The sequence below is a fragment of the Borostomias antarcticus genome (assembly GCF_949987555.1).
Source record: "Borostomias antarcticus genome assembly, chromosome: 6".
Classification (NCBI taxonomy): domain Eukaryota; kingdom Metazoa; phylum Chordata; class Actinopteri; order Stomiiformes; family Stomiidae; genus Borostomias; species Borostomias antarcticus.
In genome coordinates this window covers 23,278,882-23,303,866 of record NC_140239.1, presented here as the reverse complement: position 1 = coordinate 23,303,866, position 24,985 = coordinate 23,278,882, and the positions used below count along the sequence as shown (strand labels likewise).

Genomic DNA, 24,985 nt, shown 5'->3' with positions numbered 1-24,985 from the left:
AGTCTTCACTACTATAGAACACACAGAACCTCCCTAGTCTTCACTACTATAGAACACACAGAACATATCTAGTCTTCACTACTATAGAACACACAGAACCTCTCTAGTCTTCACTACTATAGAACACACAGAACCTCCCTAGTCTTCACTACTATAGAACACACAGAACCTCTCTAGTCTTCACTACTATAGTACACACAGAACCTCCCTAGTCTTCACTACTATAGAACACACAGAACCTCCCTAGTCTTCACTACTATAGAACACACAGAACCTCTCTAGTCTTCACTACTATAGAACACACAGAACCTCTCTAGTCTTCACTACTATAGAACACACAGAACCTCCCTAGTCTTCACTACTATAGAACACACAGAACCTCCCTAGTCTTTACTACTATAGAACACACAGAACCTCCCTAGTCTTCACTACTATAGAACACACAGAACCTCCCTAGTCCTCACTACTATAGAACACACAGAACCTCTCTAGTCTTCACTACTATAGAACACACAGAACCTCTCTAGTCTTCACTACTATAGAACACACAGAACCTTCCTAGTCTTCACTACTATAGAACACACAGAACCTCTCTAGTCTTCACTACTATAGAACACACAGAACCTCCCTAGTCTTCACTAATATAGAACACACAGAACCTCCCTAGTCTTCACTACTATAGAACACACAGAACCTCTCTAGTCTTCACTACTATAGAACACACAGAACCTCCCTAGTCTTCACTACTATAGAACACACAGAACCTCCCTAGTCTTCACTACTATAGAACACACAGAACCTCCCTAGTCTTCACTACTATAGAACACACAGAACCTCTCTAGTCTTCACTACTATAGAACACACAGATCCTCTCTAGTCTTCACTACTATAGTACACACAGAACATATCTAGTCTTCACTACTATAGAACACACAGAATCTCCCTAGTCTTCACTACTATAGAACACACAGAACCTCTCTAGTCTTCACTACTATAGAACACACAGAACCTCCCTAGTCTTCACTACTATAGAACACACAGAACCTCTCTAGTCTTCACTACTATAGTACACACAGAACCTCTCTAGTCTTCACTACTATAGTACACACAGAACATATCTAGTCTTCACTACTATAGAACACACAGAACCTCTCTAGTCTTCACTACTATAGAACACACAGAACATATCTAGTCTTCACTACTATAGAACACACAGAACCTCTCTAGTCTTCACTACTATAGTACACACAGAACCTCTCTAGTCTTCACTACTATAGTACACACAGAACCTCCCTAGTCTTCACTACTATAGAACACACAGAACCTCTCTAGTCTTCACTACTATAGTACACACAGAACATATCTAGTCTTCACTACTATAGAACACACAGAACCTCCCTAGTCTTCACTACTATAGAACACACAGAACCTCTCTAGTCTTCACTACTATAGAACACACAGAACCTCCCTAGTCTTCACTACTATAGAACACACAGAACCTCTCTAGTCTTCACTACTATAGAACACACAGAACCTCTCTAGTCTTCACTACTATAGAACACACAGAACCTCCCTAGTCTTCACTACTATAGAACACACAGAACCTCTCTAGTCTTCACTACTATAGAACACACAGAACCTCCCTAGTCTTCACTACTATAGAACACACAGAACCTTCCTAGTCTTCACTACTATAGAACACACAGAACCTCCCTAGTCTTCACTACTATAGTACACACAGAACATATCTAGTCTTCACTACTATAGAACACACAGAACCTCCCTAGTCTTCACTACTATAGAACACACAGAACCTCTCTAGTCTTCACTACTATAGAACACACAGAACCTCTCTAGTCTTCACTACTATAGAACGCACAGAACCTCTCTAGTCTTCACTACTATAGAACAGGATCAGGGGGGTGAGCAGGGCGAACCAGGGGCCCGGGCAGGGGCGAGGGTCTGGACCAGGAGCGAGCAGAGTGGACCAGGGGTCCGGGGCGAACCAGGGGTCCGGGGCGAATCGGGGGTCCAGGGCAGGAACGCGGGTCCAGACTGGGAGCAGGGGGTGAGCCGGGGCGGACCCGGCCCAAATCATAACAGAGAGGCCATTGTAAAGCGCTTTGAGTGCCGCTAAGGTGGAAAAGCGCTATATAAGTACAGTCCATTTACCATTTACCATTTACTACTATAGTACACACAGAACATATCTAGTCTTCACTACTATAGAACACACAGAACCTCTCTAGTCTTCACTACTATAGTACACACAGAACCTCCCTAGTCTTCACTACTATAGAACACACAGAACCTCTCTAGTCTTCACTACTATAGAACACACAGAACCTCTCTAGTCTTCACTACTGACTCTCCTGGTTCCCGGTGTGACTCAACGTGGAGAGCATTCTTGTGACCGGGCTCTTTAATCATCCCAGGGCAGAGGCAGCATGTGTGGATTATGGGATTTGCAGCTGCTTCCTCCTCCCATTGTTTTGCAGGTGAAGTAGGCCAGCGGTTTGGGATGCCATGACTGAACCCGTAGCACCGTATAAACCCCCCGCCTGGGCCCAGGTTACAACCCAGAGAGCCCTGCAGCCAGCACAGGTCTACCTGAGAGAGAGAAAGAGCTGTCTGTCTCGTTAGACTCGCTGTTCTTGTCTTTCTTTCTCTCTCTCTCTCTTTCTTTTTTTTTTCTTTCTCTCTCCTGCCGCTTCCCTTTCTCCTCTCCAGTCCTTTTAAGTTGTGATGAATGTGTGATGCCAGGGAGAGGCTGGTGGTCTGGCTGCAGGGCCATCGCTCCTCTCTCTGGAGGGGGTCCGGTTTGTCCTTTTACCCTGAACAGCTGGATGGAACCCTGGATGGCCCACAGCTGGCCCGAAACCTCACAGCAAAGCGCTCCTCCCAATTGTCCTACGGTCGGGAAGAGTAGTGCGTGTGTGCGTGTGTGTGTGCGTGTGTGTGTGTGTGTGTGTGTGTGTGTGTGTGTGTGTGTGCGGCTCCCAGCATCGCCGCCGCATGTGGCAGTTCTATTTCAGGTGGCTACTGCAGCTCAGCCAAATCAGTGCTGTGAAGGCAGAGACAGGACCGCATTATACCGCCCCTGGGGCGGAGCCAAAAGGCGCGCTTAATGTGAACCACAGCACGGCCCGCGGGGGGAGGGCCATCTTTACCTCTCAAAACTCCTCTCTAGAACTGAGGCGGAGCAGGGTCAGCAGAGAGGCCTTCATCCCCCCCCCCACACACACACACACACACACATTCTCCTCATCCCTCCCTCCACTCATCATCCCATCCCTCGGAATCAATACTCCACTTACAACACAACATCCGCACACGACGGCGGCGGGGGGGGAAAAGATGCACATCCCCGTGTGTATCGTCTTACCGGCCGGGGTGCCGTATTGCGCGGACAACGGAACTGCGTGCCATTCACCAGGAAAAGAGCCGGGGCAGGGAAATGTAAGCCGCGCTGACGGTTGCGGCGCGGTGGCTCGTCCTCACCCGTCCGCTGGATGTCTGACAGGCCGGCGTGGACGTAAGCAGGTAGGCAATGTCGCCGACACCCGATCTCCTCCCCTTCTCTCACTAACACAGCGCAATGATGTTGGACATGGACCAGCATAGTCAAAGACCCTCTGGGGGTATATATACGGTTTTGCATACATATATTTTATGCTATGGCACTACAGGTAAGACACGCACTGATACTGGACAGCTATAGGGGCCTAGGCCTACATCCCCACTGTCTGAAGCCATTTCATTGTCAAGGTAGTGAGATAGTGAGATGAATCAGGTGTCCGGACGAGACTATGGATAAAGCCTGCTGCATAAACCACTAAGATTAGCGTTACACCTTGTTACACGCTCTACGTGGATGACAACTTCCTGTTTTATAAGAGTCTTGCTACATTGGCCTATTCTTTGTGAAGCTACAACTATACTATAATGGTCCCAATTGGTTCGAACAAACAGAGAGATGACTGTGTGTGTGTGTGTGTGTGTGTGTGTGTGTGTGTGTGTGTGTGTGTGTGTGTGTGTGTGTGTGTGTGTGTGTGTGTGTATGTGTGTGTGTGTGAGTCTATGAAAATCACACATCTGGTGCTCCTACCTTGACTTCATCAATGTCACCAGGACAGGAAGAGAGGGGGGGAGCGGTGGGGGGGGGGGGTCCGCTGACCAGAGGAATGGATGAGCTGCTGACCAGAGGAATGGATGAGCTGCTGCCAGCAAACCAGAATCCCCCAGAGAGCAGCAGAGCTGACCACAGGCCTGCAGTGGGATAAAAGAAGATACTCCCCCTACACACACACACACACACACACACACACAGAAACACATTCACTCACTCATACACACACACACACACACACACACAAACACACAGAAACACACTCACTCACACACACACACACACACACACACACACACACACACACACAGAAACACACTCACTCACACACGCACCAGTCACTAAGCCCCACAGATGTGCCAGTGCGAATCCTCCATGCAGCGGCTCGGCCGGCGGCGTTGCATAACCGGGATCGCCGTTTAGAGTGGCCTCTCATCAGGGGCATTACTCTACTCTACTCTACTCTACTCTACTCTGCTCCACTTTACTCTGCCTATTCTCGTTAGTGGATGCATTCAATACCACATGGATGGTCTTTCCAAACAGATGCAGCGGGAGCTCAGGCTCTAATCTGGGTTCACAGACACCAGTGAACAGGATGCTGCTGCTGCCGTGGTTCCCCCCTTACCGACCAGATTACATGACATTTAAAGTGATGACTAGCGGATTATACCCAGGATATAAATAGACTGCAAGCAGGCACAATACAGTGTGTGACATCTGATGGTGTGCAAGACTGAAGGAGGGAGAGTTCCGGTGTGTGTGTGTGTGTGTGTGTGTGTGTGTGTGTGTGTGTGTGTGTGTGTGTGTGTGTGTGTGTGTGTGTGTGTGTGTTAGAGAGAGAAAGGGAGCGATTATGTCCATGAGTATGAATGTGTGTGACTGTGATGTTTTCCAGAAGCATAGAAAGGCTGAAAGTGAAGCTTCATTCTGATTGATACTGGCATATTAAAGGGCACATTCTACTTTGGAATACAGACAAATATAGAAATTAGATACACACTCATATTCTAATAGACAGCATCAGACAAATGTCAATTGTGATGTACTGACTGCAGTAGTTAAATAGTTATTTTTTCCACATAGAATTAGAAAAAACTGCAGATCAAATGTATTGTCAACCTAACAGTACAGTATAAGTACATAGGAGTGCATTTCCCAACCCCTGGACTAGTCATTAATAAACCACATTGTCTTTGGGGCGGGACGGAGGTCTGACAGTGGTATTCATCTCCCAGCACCTCTGTCGCCAAGATTTATCTGCTGTAATCAGACCTCCACTCTGACCTCCACAGCCATCCAATCACCATAGCCCACAGACGGGGAATGACTAACAAACACACATAACATTGACCAATGGGAGACACAGATGGACCTAAGTCTGGTGGAATTCGGGGCGAGCGAAATTCTGCACTGCGTCATTCCCTATGAACCCGCAGACATTCACAGTATGTCTTTTAGATTGAGATACAGCAAGTACCCTCTGTACCACACACACACACACACACACACACAGGTGAGGACCCCGGGACAGACCGCTGAAACAAAGCAGAGCCCAAGAGACCCTTTCTGGACTACCCCGGGGCCCATATGGATCCACAGCCAGCTTCACAGCTCTGCATTGCAACTAAAACTAATGAATGTCTGTAAGCATCTGGCTTTTATATCTGAATTAAAGAGTGAGGGTCTGTAGTTTCAGGGAGTGAAATGTAAAGTACATCAGTAGCAGAGTGGCAAGCCTTGATGCTGGCACACACACACACTTCTCATTCTGCAGCCATCACCACATCCTTATTTTTCATCATCACCCCCACCATCCATCTATCTACACCTCCTCCCTTCCTCCCCTTGTATCTCTCTTTCACTGTCCCTCCCTTTTGTTGAATCTAAAATAAAGTGCTCCTCCGAGCCAATGGTGAGGCTCTGGACTTTTGCAGCAAACAGGGAAGTCAAGCGACTCAGCTGAATTCTGTGACGTTAGCGTCTGCATAGAGGAGCACAGATCCAGAGAGGGAGAGATGGAGAGCCAGGCTGTTATTGTCTCCCATGCACCTGTCCGCCCATCTCCTTATTGACCGGGGTGAGAGGGAGGTCACGTCCGACTTCTTACATCTGAGTCTTCCCATGTTCAATCTCAAGGCTTTGGACAAGCTTTTAATTATGAGCATTATATATCTATGTTTACACAAAAACAACCCTATGTGTCCAGTCATCATATTTCTCACTACGGCTAATCTAGATCTAAGATGGAAGGCATTGGGGTGAGAGAGAGGTGGAGAGTCCCTTGGAAAACACAGAGTCTGGCCAAATGCATTGGACTTCACAGACACAAACACTACCATCAATCAGCTAGCTGCTGGGATAGTGTGTTGAGCAATTCAGGCGCCACCCACTTCACTTTAATCAATGGGGTGTGAGCCGAGGTGTACAGTAACCCCCTCCATAAAACTATACAGCCTGAGGTCACAGCCACACAGTGCTGCAACATGGCCTTGTCTGAGCTGTCAGTTCTTCAATACCCACACTGTGTACTGTTCATGAACCCTGACCCTCCACCCCAACACAATTTCACACTGTGTACTATTTTTCAGATTCAGATTTTATTCATCAGATGTATATAGATATAGTACAGTGTACAATGAAATCACACACAACTAGAAATGATGGTCAGAGCACAGATCTCCGCCCCTGAATTGATTTTGTGGCGTCTGTGTGTGCCAAAATTGAATGGGTTCTAAATTGGCTCATGCTACACCCCTCCATCGAGTTTCATGAATCTTCTTACCAAGATATTGCACAGCTACAGCGCTCTACAGCAAAATTCATCATGCTAAAATCCAAAACATTATCTGCTGCATGGTCCAAGCTACTAGAAAAAATCAATATGCTATCATAAATATCTGGCACTAACTACTTTCCATAACTTTGTACTCATGTAGTCCACTCTTGCTTGTTTGTACATTATTTAGAATATTATGTTTGTTTATGATTTTACATTTAGACATACTGGTTAATAAGGATCATGGATTACTGGAGTAGCAGGGGGGTGGTGTGAGGAGTAATAGATGGGGCACTGATGGTGATTAGATAGATAGATAGATAGATAGATAGATAGATAGATAGATAGATAGATAGATAGATAGATAGATAGATAGATAGATAGACAGACAGACAGACAGACAGACAGACAGACAGACAGACAGACAGAGACAGACAGACAGACAGACAGACAGACAGACAGACAGACAGACAGACAGACAGACAGACAGACAGATAGATAGATAGATAGATAGATAGATAGATAGATAGATAGATAGATAGATAGATAGATAGATAGATCTATCGCTGTCGCTGGGCAGAGGTAATTAAATAAAGGCATGGATGAATTATGTACATGCTATGAATACAAATAACTCTGGCGGGTTGAGGATATACTGCCATCTGTCATATGCATTATACATATATGGTGACATTGTATACACTAGGTATACTGACACTATGTACACTAGATGTAGTATACACTAGTTAGTGTCATTGTGGAGCCGGATGGCCTGGGGGGAGAAACTCTCTGTGTTCGCCATGTGGGTGCAGTACCTTTTCCTTGACGGAAGCAGAGAGAACAGTCCGCTGCCTGGGTCCTTCAGGATTCTGTTGGCCTTGGTCTTGCATCTCTTGTTGTAGATCTCATCGAGGTAAGAGAGTGGCCCCACAAGGTACGTTCAGCTGGGGGGCGCTATAGCAACTGACCGAAATTGCTAACTTTGAACAGGGATATCTCATGCCCCATTTGACATTGAATCATGAAACTTTGCCCATATACGAGGTGCGACCGAAAAGTCCCCGGATTGTGTCAGCCACGCTCATGGCTCTATTTGAATTGAAAAAAACAATGATATTCCTTTGTTGCCCTATATCTTACGACTATTCTGGTATAATATTGTTCACCTCACTCAATCGGTGCTTCTGTGACAGGCTGTTTTGTAGAGTGTCGCAGGGGTAGCTTTTCACAGCTGTGGCACTTTTCTCTACCAACTCCCAAAACTCAACAATTTTATTACAATAAAGAAAGTACACTCTCAAAACATTTTTATTACAGAATCTGCAGAGAAATGACACATTGTCCCCCTCAAAGTAGTCCCCCCCAGAGTTCATGCACTTCTGCATTCGCTTTTGCCACCCATGGAAGCACTTAGCAAAGTCCTCCTCTTTGAGCCCCCTTAGTTCCCCACTCACGGTGGCTTTGATCTCTTCCACGGAAGTGTGGCAAAAGCAAATGCATTAACTCTGATTGGCCACAGGGTGGCGCTATAAAAAGCCAAAATGCTAGTGGCTAAAACGCAATAAATTGCTGTGGCGCCCCCCTTGGCCAAATGGGTTTCATATTGCTTGTATGGGTAGGTCATCACATGCTCTACAACTTACTAATTGGACTCGAAATCACCAGATTAAATTTTTATGTCGATGTAAGCATCTTTGTGAAAAGCCAGCCATCATGCTTTCATAGGCATATCACAGGCATATCTCATGTCCCGTTTGACCAAGAGTCATGAAACTTTGCAGAAATCTGCCTGTGAGCAGAGTTACCCAGACACAGTCAACTCACAAGTCCGTCTCTAAACGTTGCGTGGAGAGGCGGAGATCGCAAAAGTCTGGCACCGCGAGACTACCTAGACAGTGACCTCTCTGGGGAGGCAGGCTGCCAGGGCTTGGGGAGTGGGGGGGAGTGGGGGGGGGGGTGAAGGTGACCAGAGGTGTGGCTGGGAGGGAAATGGAGAGGACCATATGGTCCGACTGCGAGAGGTGTATCATGTTAGCTTAGTGTACTCTGAAAGATACCCTGGTTGTCCTCTGGCACAGACAGTAAGATGTCACGTGTACAGTAGATACAGTAGATCTCTCTCCTCATAGTGTGATCAGCTCGATTGTTCCCTGGCTTCACAGAGAATGCTTTTCAAATAAAAAATTGAATACTCCCACACACACACTTTTCTCTGCTTTTTATTATGTCAACGTTTCAGCATAAACCTTCATCAGGACAGTCAGCTGCTGCTGGCTGTCCCAAAGACTCGGCTGAAGACCAGAGGTGACCGAGCCTTTGGGGCGGCGGCCCCTAGGCACTGGAACATTCTGCCCTGGCACATTAGGTCTGCCCAGACCATAGAGATTTTTTAAGTCTTCTTTAAAGACTCACCTGTTCTCCCACGCCTTCAACTCAGGTTGAGCTGGACACCCGATGGTCCCTGTATTGTACTGTATTTTATATTGCTTACTGTGTATTGTGTATGATGTATCGTAGTGTTCTGTTCCTGTGTGTTTTGTTGCTCTGGAGCTGTACAGCACTTTGGTCAACATCGGTTGTTTTAAATGTGCTTTATAAATAAAATTTGAGTTGAGAAGGTTTATGCTGAAACATTGACAGAATAAAAAGCAGAGTAAAGTGTGTGCAGGAGTATGCCATGTTTTAATTTGAGAAGCATACGGGGATCTACCCCCAGATCAACAAACTCCCAATTTTGAGTGTGCTTGTTGATCTCCTCACTTTCACAAATAATGCTTGCAGCTTATTACTGCATTGAAGCCTTGGTGTACAGTATCTCCAAGCTGGCTTATTATAGTGAGTGCTTGTGAGCATACAGTAGGAGCCGAGAGGACTCTATCCCATTAATATCAAATATGGGCCCAGCCTTTTGGGCTTTCAAAAAAGTCAGGTCACATGCAGCTCCTGCACATGCACCTCCACATCGACCTACCACTGCACATGGACACTTACTCTGTGTCATGAGACATCTGTGTGACATCATAACACCTCATCAGTGTGATGGAAGGTAGGAGTAGATAAGCACAGTATGCCCCCTTGTTGAAGCTTGCCCTAGATACACTGCTATAGACAAGCAGGGGGGGTAGAGGGCTTGATTCTGCTGCACGCACGCACACACACACTCTCCATTTTCTTGTGCACCTTGTGGGTGTGTCCCTGCATCTGCCCTTAATCCCGTAATCGACAGTGGGCCAATAAATCTTCCATGTTTGCCGTTCCCAAGAAATGGTATTTTCTCTCTGCCTGTATCCACACAATGTTTGTCTGGAGGGTGGAGGGCAGACCTGGGACGACTGGAAGGCTGTCCTCTGTCCCACTCTGCTTGGATGTAGTGGACATCATCCAACCAGTCGAGTCCTGCACCTGTCCACAGAGGAGGAAGTGGACCTGGGGGGTTAAGGATTGCATGTGATTTTCAGCATCTTTGTATAGCTGTAAAGACCTGTAAAAGTGACAGCCATTAATAGGACTACATTGTGACAAAGATAGATTGAGAGCAATGGTGCAGGAGGGAGAAAGGGGGAGATCAGGGGTACATCTTCAACCCTGGTGTCGATGTTAACAGACCATAGAGTGTGTGAGCTTCATGAGCTGCTGTGTGCAGCCAGATGGCCTTCTGGTTGACAACCTTGGCTTGGCAGGCAGATCAGAAGGGGTCCACTTCCTCCTCTGTGGACAGGTGCAGGACTCGACTTCCCCGGGCAACATCAAACCTCGCCACTGCTCAGCAGTGCCACACTGTGGTGGACTGTAAACCCACAGTAAACAATGCACAAGATCATGATGGGAGTCAAATGATAATGATACTGTATCCTCCATGTTCCATTTCAAGCTAGACTGCTTAACCATGTGACCCAGCCATGACGAGTGATGTCAGAGGTCTGATTTAAAGCCATGTGTGGGTCAGATTTGGGGTCAGTGTCATGCTACATCCCCAGAGAGAGGAATAGACAAGTGGGATCAATGCGGGATTGATGCAAAGTCATTGCAGCCCCATGGCCACAATGTCACGACCGGACGTTTCTTGCTGACACATCTACTTCAACTATCAAGAAATTATCTCCTTAGTCGATAAATGACTGACACATAGTGTGTGACTGTGAATGTTAAACATATTGATCGGTCACACCATGATGCTGACGAGTATATCATACTAGACATTAATGCACGCCACCCCCAGGAATGAAGTGAGCCGCAATCATATTCATATATAAAAATGCTATAAACACAGAATAATAGCATGCCCTTTATCTGGGGCATGTGAGCATCACTGGGTTGCCAAGTTGGTTTTAATCAAGTCAAATGCTGCCTCTGCATCTGTACTGCAGGTGCACTCGGGGAGTCAAGGAGGCAGGTCCTCATGCATTATAGATTTGCAACATTATGTATTCTCCATAAGGTCCACAGGTTCCATAGCCTCTAAAAATTGAGTGCTGTTCATACTCATCAAGCTGCCCAGGTACACCTAAAGATAAAATACTGTACACACCCAAGCATCATTTTCAGATGAATAGTTATGTTGGTAGGCTGTGGTTTGACAGATATTTAATGTTGAGCAAGAAGTATAAAAGTGAGGGAGACCATTGAACAAATCTTCACCTTAATCATTGATAAGCTATTTATGATTCTATAATTAACTGTAGATAATGAAATTCCTTGTTGGAAGAGGCACCATGTTTGCCGTTTAGCGCCATCTCTTGTCAGAATATCATAACACCATATCTACCCACTCTATAAATAAAAAACACAACATAGTATAGGTCCCATTTAATTTATTGGGTCAAAGCGAGGAGTGTTAACATTATTGATCCTTGTTAAATTCTGTACAGCATACATTTACAATTTGCAAACAGAGCATCCAACACAGTAGCCTACTCATAAGACAATGTTAATGGTGGGGATTTGGGGGGCATAAAGTACGTAGAAGCGGGTCTATATGGAGCAAGACTCACCCAGTATAACTCGACCAGAGAAACCATGATCAGGGAAAGCGCCGTCATTGGTTACCACAACCTCTATTCCACCAGAGCTGCATGCAGCTCTGCATCCCAATGTCCCAATATAGAATACATCATTGCATTCTATAAAAGCCTTGTATCCTCTTCAAGCATCAACAGCAGTGTTACTAGTTAAATTAATCCATTACAAAGACAAATTCCACATCATAAGAGTTCAGTCACACCTGAAATAAAGTAAGGCTCACCCTTCAGTTACCATATTGGCTCTCATGGGTTAAGCATTAAGAGAGGCAAACTGCCCCATTGATAAAGCAGATCAGTCATACATGGATTGTGATCATTAAGATTAGTAATCAAAAGACCAGTTCAATGACTGCTAGTAACACAGGCCTATTAGCAAACACTAACTACAGCAACACACCATCCTGGCCCTCAGCACTCACCCCCTCAACAGGCTCCGTTTTCCTACTCTCCTTCTATAATCATAACCAGTCAAACTCCCCTGTCCTCTGCCCTGTCTACTTGCCTGAACCCACTATTCCACCTGCACTCAACTCGCTTTGACATGGAACCACCTTCTAAAGATAAAATACGATGAAAATACTAAAACAATAACTCATTAGACAAGAGACTAAATAAATGTCAGACAGATACAAGAGACAGACAGATACAAGCGACAGATACAAGAGACAATAACAGCTACAGCACTGGGGATTAGTACATATTAGGCCTATGTAAAGTATAAAAATCTTAGACAAAAGACAAGACAGGATAAAATATCAACATTATCGTCATGTTGATTTAAATTATTTATCAGAGGTTTTGATACAAACAGGGAAAGGGCTCTGGAGGTAGTTAATGATAGATAAAAAAAAAAAATAGTGCAAAATAATTAACATTTTAAGGTGTTCCATGCAATGTAAACTAGTTGAAAGTGCAAAGAAACCAACACAATTCACATAGTGCATATTCAGTCATGCAAAACCACATTTTAACACTACTAGCTACCAACCAGGCCTGTTTTCCTCTCCTGCTGCTTCAATACATTATAACCCCCACTGCAACATTCAAACCATTCAATTAAAAGGTAGTTATTTCAAAAATGTAAAAGTTAATTATTGAATTAACAATAAAACAATAATTATTGTTAATAATTAACAATAAAAACAGTAAAATTACATTAATAATGCATTAGAACTTTTCTAATGATAAAAGAGAACAATGCGCTGCAGCTGGTTGTGAATTCTAGCCAACGTTCACAAAGCAACACGAAAGGCCTTCCCTTAGAATTTGACCCAAGCCTTCCACCAAACCAGAGGCCATCATGGAAGCGTATTGTATCGGTATGAGCATACACTGGAAGTATTGTGACACATCAATGCCATCTAGTGCATCAATGATATCTAGCCACCCCATGGTTGAACAGTGTCAGGTGATCTTCAAGCTTAGACGTGAAAGGTCAGTAAATATATCACACTGGGGTCCAGGGCAGAGTCGTTCTCTCCACTGCCCGTTTGAAAATCCTTAATTTCCCCTCTGACCTGTGAGTTTTGGTTTCTCAGAAGAATTCTTCATTGAGGAGTTCTAGCACATCCGCTGGTTTCAGGCTGGGGCTTAGTCAATGTTAGTGAAGAAGTTTAGATAAGATATGCGGTGGCCTCGGATTCCACAGGAAGATGCTTCTACTTTGAATACTTCAGAGCCACCTAAAGGGAGAAAAAAAAATGCAATCAACCGCCTAAAAAAACAGTACACTCAAAAAGTATCAGACCCTAGTCACGAGAAGATCAAAATCAGAACAATCATGTTTGAATGCCAGCAAAACCAGATTGATTGGAAAAATAATATACAGTGAAGTATAGCTCACCTTGTGGGCAGTGTCTGCAAACTTCTGGGCTTTATTCATCAGGTCCACAGTCGTATACTCGGCTCTGCTCAGTCTCCTTCCACGCTCACTCAGAGCCAGGCTGGCCCTCTCAACTACGTTACCCACGCTGCCCCCTGGCAGCTGTGAGTCACCTGGGCGCTGGGAACCTGCACAACAGTAAGTGATAAGACATGTCAGTACACTGAGGTTGGGGTGGGAAAATAAATAAATAAAAGAAGTTGTCATAAGTTAAAAAAACAAACAACCTACTGTATATCAAAGTTGAAAATGTCAAGTTGAAAATGTCAAGTTAGCGCCCACAAACTATTCTCGTTCTGATATCCAAACACAAAATGTCAGTTCAGGCTGGCTGAGTTTGGGTTGTTTATGGCATTGTCTTACTCCTCCCAGCGCCCGCCTGGCCCTGGCACCTCCCCCACCCATCACCACCCTCCCGTCTGTGGCTTCACTGGCCAGCCAGGCGCCTCAAGGCAGGGCTTTGTATCGGCCCGCCTGCTAAAAACAAAGTCCCCTCTCATCTGTCCGCCAAAAGCCATAGAGGAGCCATTCTCCACAGCGGCAGAGAGGTGTAGCTGAACACAATACACAAAACCCCGAGCGCCTGAGAGAGAGGGGAACCCATGAGAACACAACTGACCGCCCGGTCATGCCACTGAGGTTGTGGGAGTAAAAAGGTAAGGTCAACGCAGAATGAGACAGGTTAGGCGGGCGTTCAGATTGGCTCACCTCCACTCTGAGGGCGGACTGGTTTGGGTACCATTGCGCTCTTCATGCGGTTAAGGAAGGCTTTGCAGCGGTAGATGACCAGATTCATGGTACAGGCATCTGGCAAAATAACAACATGGGAGTTTATGATGCTAGTTAGTGTGATCTAGTACCCATTAACAAACAAACAAACAAAATGATCAATGTAATTCCATTACCTCCCGTTAGTTTGGACTGACAGTTGACAAACTCTGTTTTTCTAGGCCCCGCATTGCTCTTCTGTTGGCCCTGGCTCTTTTGACTTTTTGGGCCACGCTGGTCCTGTGGGCTGCCTTGGCCCTCCGCAACCTCCTTGGCCATGCCCCCCTTGCCCTGTCTCGTTCCCTGGCCCTCCGCGGCTATACTGCCTTCCTTGCCCTCCCAGTAGGTCTGACAGGCGTGGTACATAATCTGGACAAAGATGCACTTCTCTGCCGCCGAGCTGGCGATCCACTGATCAAAGGCGTTATCGAACACCAGGTCGAACTCTGGGCAGTCCTGAAAGAGATGCACAGTGGAAACTCCTCAAACTAGGACAGGAGAGAGCAACAAGGGTGGCATGACTGCGGTCCCAGACAGCAATCCGATCAGGGCCATATACAGGCCAGATCTGGCACAGTTCCGGCCCATATATGGCCCAGATCCGCTTGCCATCTGGGGTGCGAGGGGTAGGCGCCAGACAGAGTCAGAGCAGACCTTGTTAGGGTTGATGCCGTTGACCTGGCGGAGCTGCTCCACTGTCCACTGAGAGCGCCTGGTGAAGGAGGAGGAGCCGCCAAAATGTTTGACTTTGGTGAAAAGGAGCTGAGCTGGCCTCTTATTGGTCACTGGGGCGAGAGGGAGGGGTCAGAAGAGAGTGATGTGTCAACGCTTACCAATGATACAGGAAACACTGCAACTAGATTGACTTTTGGCATGATTCTACAACAAAGTGTATTTTTATTGTAAACAGAAGTACTGAGTGGGGGAAAAAACATCAAAGAACAACCACCATGAAAGAACAACAATTGCCAGCCAGCCAATGATGATTCATTTTCTCCAGCTCAAGAGATGGGAGGGTTGAGTGATGAGCAGTGGTGGGGGGGGGGGCTGGCAGTGCCAGCTGGGGGTGCGTAATTGGGAGGGGGAGGTTAGTTTCCAGACAGACACTGGAGCAGGGGGCCATGAACGACCAGGAACCTGGGTGACTTCACCACAGACAATGGTTACTATGGACAGTGGCGCTACACACAGCTCACCATCTCCAGCATAAAGCTGATCAATCAGCCATAAGGATCGGTGAGCTCTGACGGTGTCAGAATCACTGATCTCCTACGTGCTTAATCAACACAGCGCGCCCCCGGCCAAGACAAGGGGCTCATTGATACTGCAAAACAATGCTTCTGTTAGATTCAGAACCAGAAAGAAGTTCGTAACAGCAAAGCAACAGGACAGTAAATGGAAGCTGTGTAAGGATACCTGAAAGGCAGATGTATGTAGTATAGTCCCCCTTGCCTCCGGTGGGTAGAAAGGGAATCCGTTTTCTCTTCCTCCTCTTCACCTCCACAGCTACCAGCATCCTCTCATCACGAGGGACAAACACCTGTTTGTTGATGGTAGATTGGATACTCATAGTCGATCTTTTGGGACCTGGAGAGGTGACGGAAGAAGAGAACAGAGACTGTCGTGGGAAGGAGTTTATGAAAACATGAGTTTGTCATGACATATAGTAGAATACTGTTGCAACATAGCATTATAGTCTGTAAATTAGACTTTGGTCTCAGTGGGCTTTCCTGGATAAAGGTGAAAACACATAGCATCACACGTTAGATATGAATAAAATCTAAACAGATGGAGATAAAATAATTCAGGGTTAAATATGTGTTTTTTCATTTACTTGTTTCAACAAAATCAGTTGTTTCACCAAAATCACTAGTGTTGCAAAGTATGATCGGTGCATTCCATATTTAGAAGAGAGAAAAAAGAACACCTTGATTAGACTTACCTGATGTATTCAGGCGACACAGCAAGTTGCAAGAGTTTGTCAAACAATCCAACTGCCAGAATTCGACGTATCTCACTTCAACGACCACAAACCCCGATCGATTTCTTAACTGTGTGGGTCGACAGACAGCAGCCTACACAACGGCGTTCCTTGCGGAGACAGCGATTCAATGGTGGGGCAACATCCCATTTGAACGAGTTAGGGATCACGTGGTAGGAAAGGGGCAGGAGAATGGCATGTGCATTGTAATTGATAACCAGGTTTGTGCATATATCAACGGACTAATGAGACAGGTCTTTCTGTTGCTGCCATTTAAGACTTTATCTTAAACATCTGTTCACGTTCTCTAATACAGTAGGCCTACATAACTTCTGCAAGCAACTGATTTTTGGGAGATAAATGAATAGGAACCATACAGGAAGGTGAAGAGATCTATTTTAATGAAAAACAAAAGGTTTACAGAGGTAAAGCACCACATCATTCGTTTTAAGAGGAAACAGAACACTAAAGTTAGAAATGGTGAGCATGACAGAAAAATACAGTGTCCTCTTGTGCAAGACAATGGGGAATACAGCTGAAGGGTTAACTACCCACACCACAGTTCATTTTGCTTAGGGCACAGTACTTTCAGTTTGCCTCGCATGGGGTCTCTATGTAAACTTATAGGAATACATCTATGTCACTTACAAGATATGGCACATGAATGGGTAGGCCTGTAGTATCCTAAGAAATAAGTTATCATCGTTCTATGTTTCAAAGTGATATGTAAACACGAATAGGCAGAACTAAGAAGACTAATATTGGTACTTTAGGTTTGTCTCTATAAGACTAAAGGCAACATAAGGATGATATGCTACTGAGGTGAAAAAGTAAAGAGGGATGCACACGGACACATTGCATGAAATGAATTGATAGCAAATCTGTAAAAGAAGGTAAAGTTATATTCTAACACAAACTTTTGTAAAAACCTGATGTTTACATAAATCATGGCAAGTTTGACCCTTTCCTGACTAGTGACCACTATTAAATCATGTCACTCAATTCACTGGGTTGAAAGCTCATATAATATCTGGAAAAGAAACCTTTAAATGGCTTTAAATTAGTCTCTGCATGCTGCTGCCCCTCATCAAAATCATAGCAAGACAATCTTTAAAAAAGCCCAAATCTATGGCCTGTACATACTGCATATCATGCTTCAATTCCTGAAGATATCCTGGTCATTTTCAGAACATTAAAACTGAAATTTGAAAAATAGTATCGTTTTTTTCTCCAAATCCCTGTATAACTCAGATTAATCTTAATGGTTGAAAATTAGACATTCTGCATGAATTCTTTCTTCATGCATGAATGATATGCATGATGACTTGTTTGTTGCCTGACTAGATAGTGCAGTTGAATATAAAGTTAAGTGTCAGCTGAATGACTTTAATGTTAATGTCAGTGTTGGTTCAATGACAGTGCTTTGCGTTGGATCAAGACCAACCACAGTTGGAAACTGGTTATTTCTCATTTTTGAGTCAAGAGAGTGACCCTGTCACTAGGCATCATGATCATGATGATAAACAAATATTTGGCCACTAGTTTAAGTTGAGTACCGCCCCCCCCCCCCCCCAAAAAAAAAAAAAAAAAAAAAACATTTTTCCCACGATTCATTGTAGTTTTGTAGTTGGTGTAAACATGACATGTCAAAATGACATTAGCAATGTTATATTACATACAATGTTATATTCCATCAAAAGTATCTCCCCACATCCAGTTTTATGGTAAACCCCTCATTCCAAGTGGGCCAATGTGACAGGTCAAGTCTTGTATGTTGTTCTCTAAAGGGTTAAGACCATGTAACTCTCAACAGGACAGACATTGAATGAGTGTTGAAGCTTCGTGCTGAGAGAGGTTAGGCTTCAGCTATGGCTACGGTTGCAGGAGCTCTAGTCACAGTCACTGCTAGGTCCTGACTGATGGACATATGTATGGTCACAGAAACTCTCACAGGGATGGAGGAACAGTCATCGTTGTAACTGGTGGATGGAGAGGCTGAGTGAGTGAATGAGTGAGTGGTCAACAAAGAGGTTAGAAGGAGGAACAGTCATTTTCAGGGTCTAGGGGATAAAAGGAATGGTCTTTGATGAAATGACCACTGCACGTCCATGGAGTGACCTCCAAAGCACAGTAAAGCCTGCTGGGTCTGGGTACTAGTGTCAACTCAAGGTGAGCTCGTGTGTAAACTGGGGGCCATTGAAATGTGTGAAAAGTAAATGCGGGGGAAATTGTACTGTGTGTGTGTGTGTGTGTTATGATAACTCTGTGTTATCCTCACTGAACTCTGCTAGATCTTTCTGTCTATACATGAAGGTCAGGAGAAAGAGAGCCACGTCATGAGAGCACCAATAAGCCGTGTGGGAGGTTACGGCCGACCAATAGCGGCTCTCCACAAGGCCTTCTCGCAGCTCGAAGTCAATGCGCCTCTCCAGCTCCACTGCAACATAAAAGATAAAAGAAATACAACGACGCTTGTTCATGAGCAGATAAGAAACAAGGTGACTGAATTATACTGGGAGCTTTGGTTTTGAAGGTACTCACACGATGTGTCCAGGATAGCCGAGGTGGACTGGGATATCGCAAGCTCCGCCTCCCTCCTCTCCTCCACCTTCTCCTCTCCCTCTGTGTCTGGGCCCTCCTCCCCCGACATGGAGTTCTCCACCTCAGACGCCCCGCCCTCACAATCAGAGGGCTCCTCCTCCACTCCGCCCACCTGACCACTGGACCGCGAGAAGCGGGAGAAGAACATTCCTCCAATGCCCTTCCCGAGACTGGCCGCACCTACGGAGGTCAAACACACAGGAGGCGAATATACCTGTATGCCCACTCAAATACGACACAACTACATACAGAATATAGAAATTACACAGGGCATTCATAGGCTTCCACGCTAGCCTACGTCATTGGCACTGACAGAGTGCACTTTACTCACAATGTGGAATATCTAATGCACACAGAAAACGGGAAGACCATGCGCCACCATGCTGTCAGTCCAGGAGACGGCACCTAATTGCTTGGTATTGATCTGTTGAGGCTGGGTTTAACGTGCAGTGCTGGCCTTGCTACAATATCAGCTATGCAAGCGGCTTCGGTTTCAGAGAGCTCAGACCCAGTATTCCTACAAGGCAAACCGCAACTCACACACTGGCGTCACAAAAGTCGAGACCATGAGGAAGGCTAATGCGTAAAACACAACTTGCTTGTTAGGCCAAACAGAGGATGACCAAAGAGCAAAGATCAAACGGCCAAGAACTTCTCTCTCTCTCTCTATCCCTCCCTCCACCAACCCAAACAACGACACACACGGCCGTGTCCCCCCTCCGTCACTCTCACTGTCACCCACCCATGATGCTGGCCTTGCCCAGGTTGGTGATGGACTCTCCGTAGTGCCGGCGGGCCTGAGGGGGGGAGGTACAGGGGCTGGGGAGGCTCTCTGTGTCCGAAACGGGGGCGCTCTCCTTCAGGAGGTTGAGCAGCCTGGGACGGATCTGGTCGTAGCGGGTGGGGCTGGTGGTGTTGTACCTGCGGTAAACAGCCATGTTAGATGACAAGGTTTTAACGCGCACTGTAGGTAAACGGGCTTTCCGGTATTTTCGGGCCCGAGGCGCCGTCACGACTCACCACTCACCAGTGTATTTGGACGGGTGAAATGTTGCTGTAGTGTTTTAAAATGAGGGGCTCCAATCGGTATGCCTGCAAATACAGCCGTGTACGTTAGGAAGGGAAATGACACCGAAGCAGTCTGAAGCTTAACGGCTGGTTTGGAATGTCTAGATCAGCTCACCACAGGGTCCGTGGGATGAAAGATGTTGAAAAGACGTTGGCAGATGGATTTGGGTATGATTTGATCTTGGGTTCTGTTGTTCCCCGGTCGGATCCCTCGCAACGCCAAGAACACAGCGAGGGGAGAACCCATGCAGAAGAAGTTCTCCACCTAGAAGTGACAGAGAGAAGGTCAAAGCAAAAGCCAAGCTTGAATTGACACACTATGTATGTCAGTTTTGACAATTGGATGAAATAGATATCACAATTTGTGAATGTCACCTTGAATTTCAAGGCTGGAGCAGCAGCAGATGAAGAGGTTCGCAAACCCTGAAACTGGTCCTCCAAATCCCTCAACCTGCAGGGAAAACAAAGACTCATAACACAGGGATATTGCACAGACTTGAAGTTTGCTATTGAGAGCTAACTACCTAAGCCTTGTGAGCCTCAGCTGCTCCTGTAGCTGGCGCTCCTCGTAGCTTGACCAGTGAGCTTCGGCCTCTTCTGGGTCCGACGCCTCCTGATGATGGAAGCGCACTGGGTCCCAGCCCGTCATGATGTCGAAGGTGATGACGCAGCCCAGGGAGTGCGAGACGATGGACACCTTCCCGTTCTCCTCAAACTCAGGGTTCCGTGAGCAGAACAGCGAGTAGAGACGGTTCAGCTCCAGAGACAAACCCCGGGTGATCTGCAGGCATGCATAAACAGGCCGGCAGAACGTATATCATTATTTATTTACTTGTCTGTGTGGACGTCTCTCTGGTAAAGAAATTGAATATGAATATACCATATGTGAAAGAGAAAGAGTCAGAGAGAGATAATAAAATGTAATTTAAAGTCTAACCTCATCTCTGTAGAGAGGGCTGGTGTAATACATGATGTCCATGGCACTACTGTTCAGCATGTCTCGAAGCCCTCGGACTTTGTCTGGAGTAATGGAGTCCACCGTGTCTATATCAATAACACACACACACATATACATACAAAAACAGCAGATATGACACATATTTACTTCACAGGGGTACAGTCACCTAGGGGACACAGATTGTAGTCCTACCTCCATCCAGAGCCAGTTTAGATCTCCACTCCACAGGAAGGAACTCCACATGCTCTGTAGTACGATCAGAAAAGTGTTTCTCCTCCATCTTCCTGGCAGCGTCTCTCATCCTACAAAACCAACATGGTTCTGTTACAGCTGCTGGCTTACTTAAACCTCCATGCCATTTTTGGTATCCGCTCTGTCCATTAAGACGGCAGTTCCTGTGTTCTACTGGATGACTCACATGCTAGTGTTCCGGATGATGCGGCCCTGGTCCATCTTCTGGCCAATCCCGTGCACCACAAAGACGATGTGCGTTGTTTCAGGAGGCGTGTCCTCAGGAGCCGCCTCCTCCACATAGCCTCGATGGAGACGGGTTCCACTGCTGGAAGCTGAGGCGATAGCATGCAGTATTACAATATTATTGTTGAGAAACACAAAGGGTCTTAGTTCAAAACTCTGTGAGCCTTATTTAAAGGAAAATGCTCGTTTTTGACAACCTGGACCTTATTTACGACATATTATAAGAAGTTTGACTCACCCAGATCACTTTTGTGTTGTTCGGAGGCCTGTAGAAGAAATTTAAAATCCAGCGCGAGCCAGTATATCCATGTAATGGCGGCGCACGGGGCATAGGGAATGCAGTTTCTCAAAATCCATTTTCGGCCGCTAAACGGTTGTTTTCATCAATCACATTGCATGAATCGACAGTTGATATTCCTCTACGCGAGCCATTCTTTCGGTTTTCAAATACGTGGTCTGTAGCCTCTGTAATATGATCTTTACAAGCCTCTCCCCCACTTGCTCCAGCACGCATGCGCACAGGCCAGCGCGCAGCCTGCTATTCTCCGGCTCACATTCTCTGCGCTACGATCGTAGTTGGTGCCGAGAATATTGTCGTCGTCATTCGTCAGCAACAATCCGATCGTAGCGCAGAGAATGTGAGGGAGCATAGCCAGTGTAAAGATCATACAGAGGCTACAGACCACGTATTTGAAAACCGAAAGAATGGCTCGCGTAGAGGAATATCAACTGTCGATTCATGCAATCTGATTGATGAAAACAACCGTTTAGCGGCCGAAAATGGATTTTGAGAAATTGCATTCCCTTTGCCCCGTGCGCCGCCATTACATGGATATACTGGCTCGCGCTGGATTTTAAATTTCTTCTACAGGCCTCCGAACAACACAAAAGTGATCTGGGTGAGTCAAACTTCTTATAATATGTCGTAAATAAGGTCCAGGTTGTCAAAAACGAGCATTTTCCTTTAACGAGGCAGTATGTATTCTCTTTTGCAGCTTCAGGGTGAGGGGCACACATACATAAGGGGGAGAGTTGCAGGGGTAGATGGATACACACACATGCGCGCACACACACAGCTGGGCATAGCACACTACCTCAGTACCAATCAGCTGGAGCAGTGTAGGGGTTAAGTGCCTTGCTCAAGGGCACAACGGTGGCAATTTTTCCCGGACGGACCTGGAATTCGAACCAGCGACCTTTCGGTTGCCGGCCCTCTTCTTTGACCGCTGGGCTACCACCGCCCGCATGAGGCTTCTGTGATTATCAGTGGAGATACAAACCCTTGGAAAACCCCAGTTTCTGAGTGACGGTGCGTGCTATCTTAGAGGTGGTGGCATCACTGTAGAGATAAACCTCGTCCACACTGTGCCAATCCACATGGCTCCGGTTCAGCTTGAAACTGTGGACAGCTGAGAGAGTCAGAGAGCATTAATTAACTCAAACCTACTTTCTTCGGTTAATATGAAATCTCTCTGGTGATTGCGAGAGGTCCCATGTGGAAATTCATCTTTATTTTTTCAGTAGTATTTTTTTGAGTGAGTGAGTGTGTGTCTGTGCATTGAGCGTATTGTGGTCCTTCCTTGTATGAAAGACATGTGATATGTGTGTGTGAGTGTGTGCGTGTCTATAGACTACAGTATGAGCATGTTTGTGGCCTACACTCACACAGGTAAGCTTCTGAATGTCCCACTGGTTCAGCTGAAGTCAGCTAAAATAAGGTCACCTGACCGGCTTTGTGGCGCTGTCCTGAATAGCAGTGATCCCAATACTACTGTATGTTTTGAAACGGTCACATCCCGCACACACACAAATTTACCCAGGAGTCCATCGACTTTACCATCCTTGCTGTCCAAGGTGGTAGTCACCACTTCTGTCTCATAGGTATCCCTCATCTGGTGTCCCCGGAAACAGGCTAAATGCTCCAGTTCAATAAGGTCACTCTCGTCCTCCTCCAGGGGAAGCCATGTGCCATCAATGAACCACTGTCCCCTCATCACTGGGATACGGTCTTGCTCTGTGGACAGAGTGGTGATACTGTGGTCATGCTTGTTTAACACATTCAGGAACATGTCCACATGGCCAAACATCTGTTATTTGTAATAAGGTTGTCTCTAGGACTTAAAATTAAGTATATAGAAGAAAAACTGGGTGGACAAAACCCTATATTGAAATTAAAAACCTACATAGATTAGATGAATGAATACTCACGGTTCCAATATACAGGATAACATTCTTTTTCTTTGACATCCACTTCATAAAGACCGCCTCTGACACACACTGCCTCAACGTTGATGCTTATGGAATCCAGGTCCCTCTCATCTGTCACAGATCCCCTGTCCCCAACAATCTTCTCCTCGGCTGTCACTGGCTCTGCTTGAATAGCTCCCACCACTGCGACGTCCTCCGCTTGCACCTCGGACCCAGTAGCCACCCAGCATGTGTCCTCTGCTTCGTTGAAATCCCGGCGTTTGACCATGCCAGGATTTAATTCACATAATCTGCGATAAATTACTTCGATTTTCAAAGAATCGTGGCCAACAAATGGCTTCCATGTTCGCTTGTCCTCTTTGTAAAACCACCGTACTTCCTCGGGTCCGAGCTCTGTAACGACCTCACCGCGGTGCCTGGAACTATTGGAGCGGTTCCGTTTCTTTGTGGTGAGATTCCCATCACTTTCGGTGTAGTTCGGGTCGCTCGTGATGTCCAGATAGGTTGTTCTTGAATCAGTGTGAGAATGATAGCCCGAATAGGTATCATCCACTAGGCCCAATAGCACCCCGTCCTGAGATAACCGGTGCTCACCTCGCAGCAGCGGCAAGTGTCTGTCCAAGCCGGTCTGGACAGCGTCCATCTGCCCGTGAATATTCTCGCAGATCGGGTCCTCGTAACAGGACACAAACACATCATTTGCCATATCCCAGTCATTACTGCTGACAGAGTTATTCTCGGAGCTCTGTTGGCGGACGGGCGACTTGTCCTTATTCAGATTGCTCATGACTTGACAAAAAACTATATTGCCAAAACAGAAAAGGGACCTGATACGTTCTCAATCATACAGTCTTCTAGTGACTCTTGTTTACCTTATCTGATGGCTATCATGGATCCAGACATAACGGTTTCAAAACCTCCCCCCTGTTCACCGCAATTGACATCATCTATGGACCGATACTGTCCTCTTCCTCCCGGCAAACTAAGCAGGAGACCTCTAGATAATTATCAATACATTTTTCAACAATCCATGCTGCTTTTGCTTGTATATATACCTGTTCACCTTTTCTATTCGCATACCAATCTGCGGAGTGCTTACTACAGAATTACAAT

At 45.9% G+C, this 24,985-nt stretch overlaps 2 protein-coding genes across 2 annotated transcripts; both read right to left on the bottom strand.

Moving 5' to 3' along the window:
• Positions 1-11,810: 11,810 nt before the first annotated feature.
• Positions 11,811-16,659, bottom strand: stxbp6l (syntaxin binding protein 6 (amisyn), like). Its single transcript, XM_084439310.1, has 7 exons — positions 16,522-16,659; positions 15,996-16,166; positions 15,234-15,364; positions 14,717-15,035; positions 14,520-14,618; positions 13,773-13,939; positions 11,811-13,611 (listed from the first exon to the last, which is right to left on the bottom strand). Exons 2-7 carry the CDS (start codon positions 16,147-16,149, stop codon positions 13,588-13,590), a joined length of 894 nt encoding a protein of 297 aa, XP_084295436.1. The 5' UTR covers positions 16,150-16,166; positions 16,522-16,659; the 3' UTR covers positions 11,811-13,587.
• A 1,539-nt stretch (positions 16,660-18,198) lies between these two features.
• On the bottom strand, positions 18,199-24,847 carry ddhd1b (DDHD domain containing 1b). The gene is made up of 13 exons (XM_084439719.1): positions 23,873-24,847; positions 23,481-23,678; positions 22,945-23,073; positions 21,606-21,753; positions 21,380-21,489; positions 21,167-21,273; positions 20,754-21,010; positions 20,605-20,680; positions 20,345-20,494; positions 20,189-20,253; positions 19,904-20,082; positions 19,102-19,341; positions 18,199-18,997 (listed from the first exon to the last, which is right to left on the bottom strand). Exons 1-13 carry the CDS (start codon positions 24,657-24,659, stop codon positions 18,813-18,815), a joined length of 2,631 nt encoding a protein of 876 aa, XP_084295845.1. The 5' UTR covers positions 24,660-24,847; the 3' UTR covers positions 18,199-18,812.
• Positions 24,848-24,985: the final 138 nt, after the last annotated feature.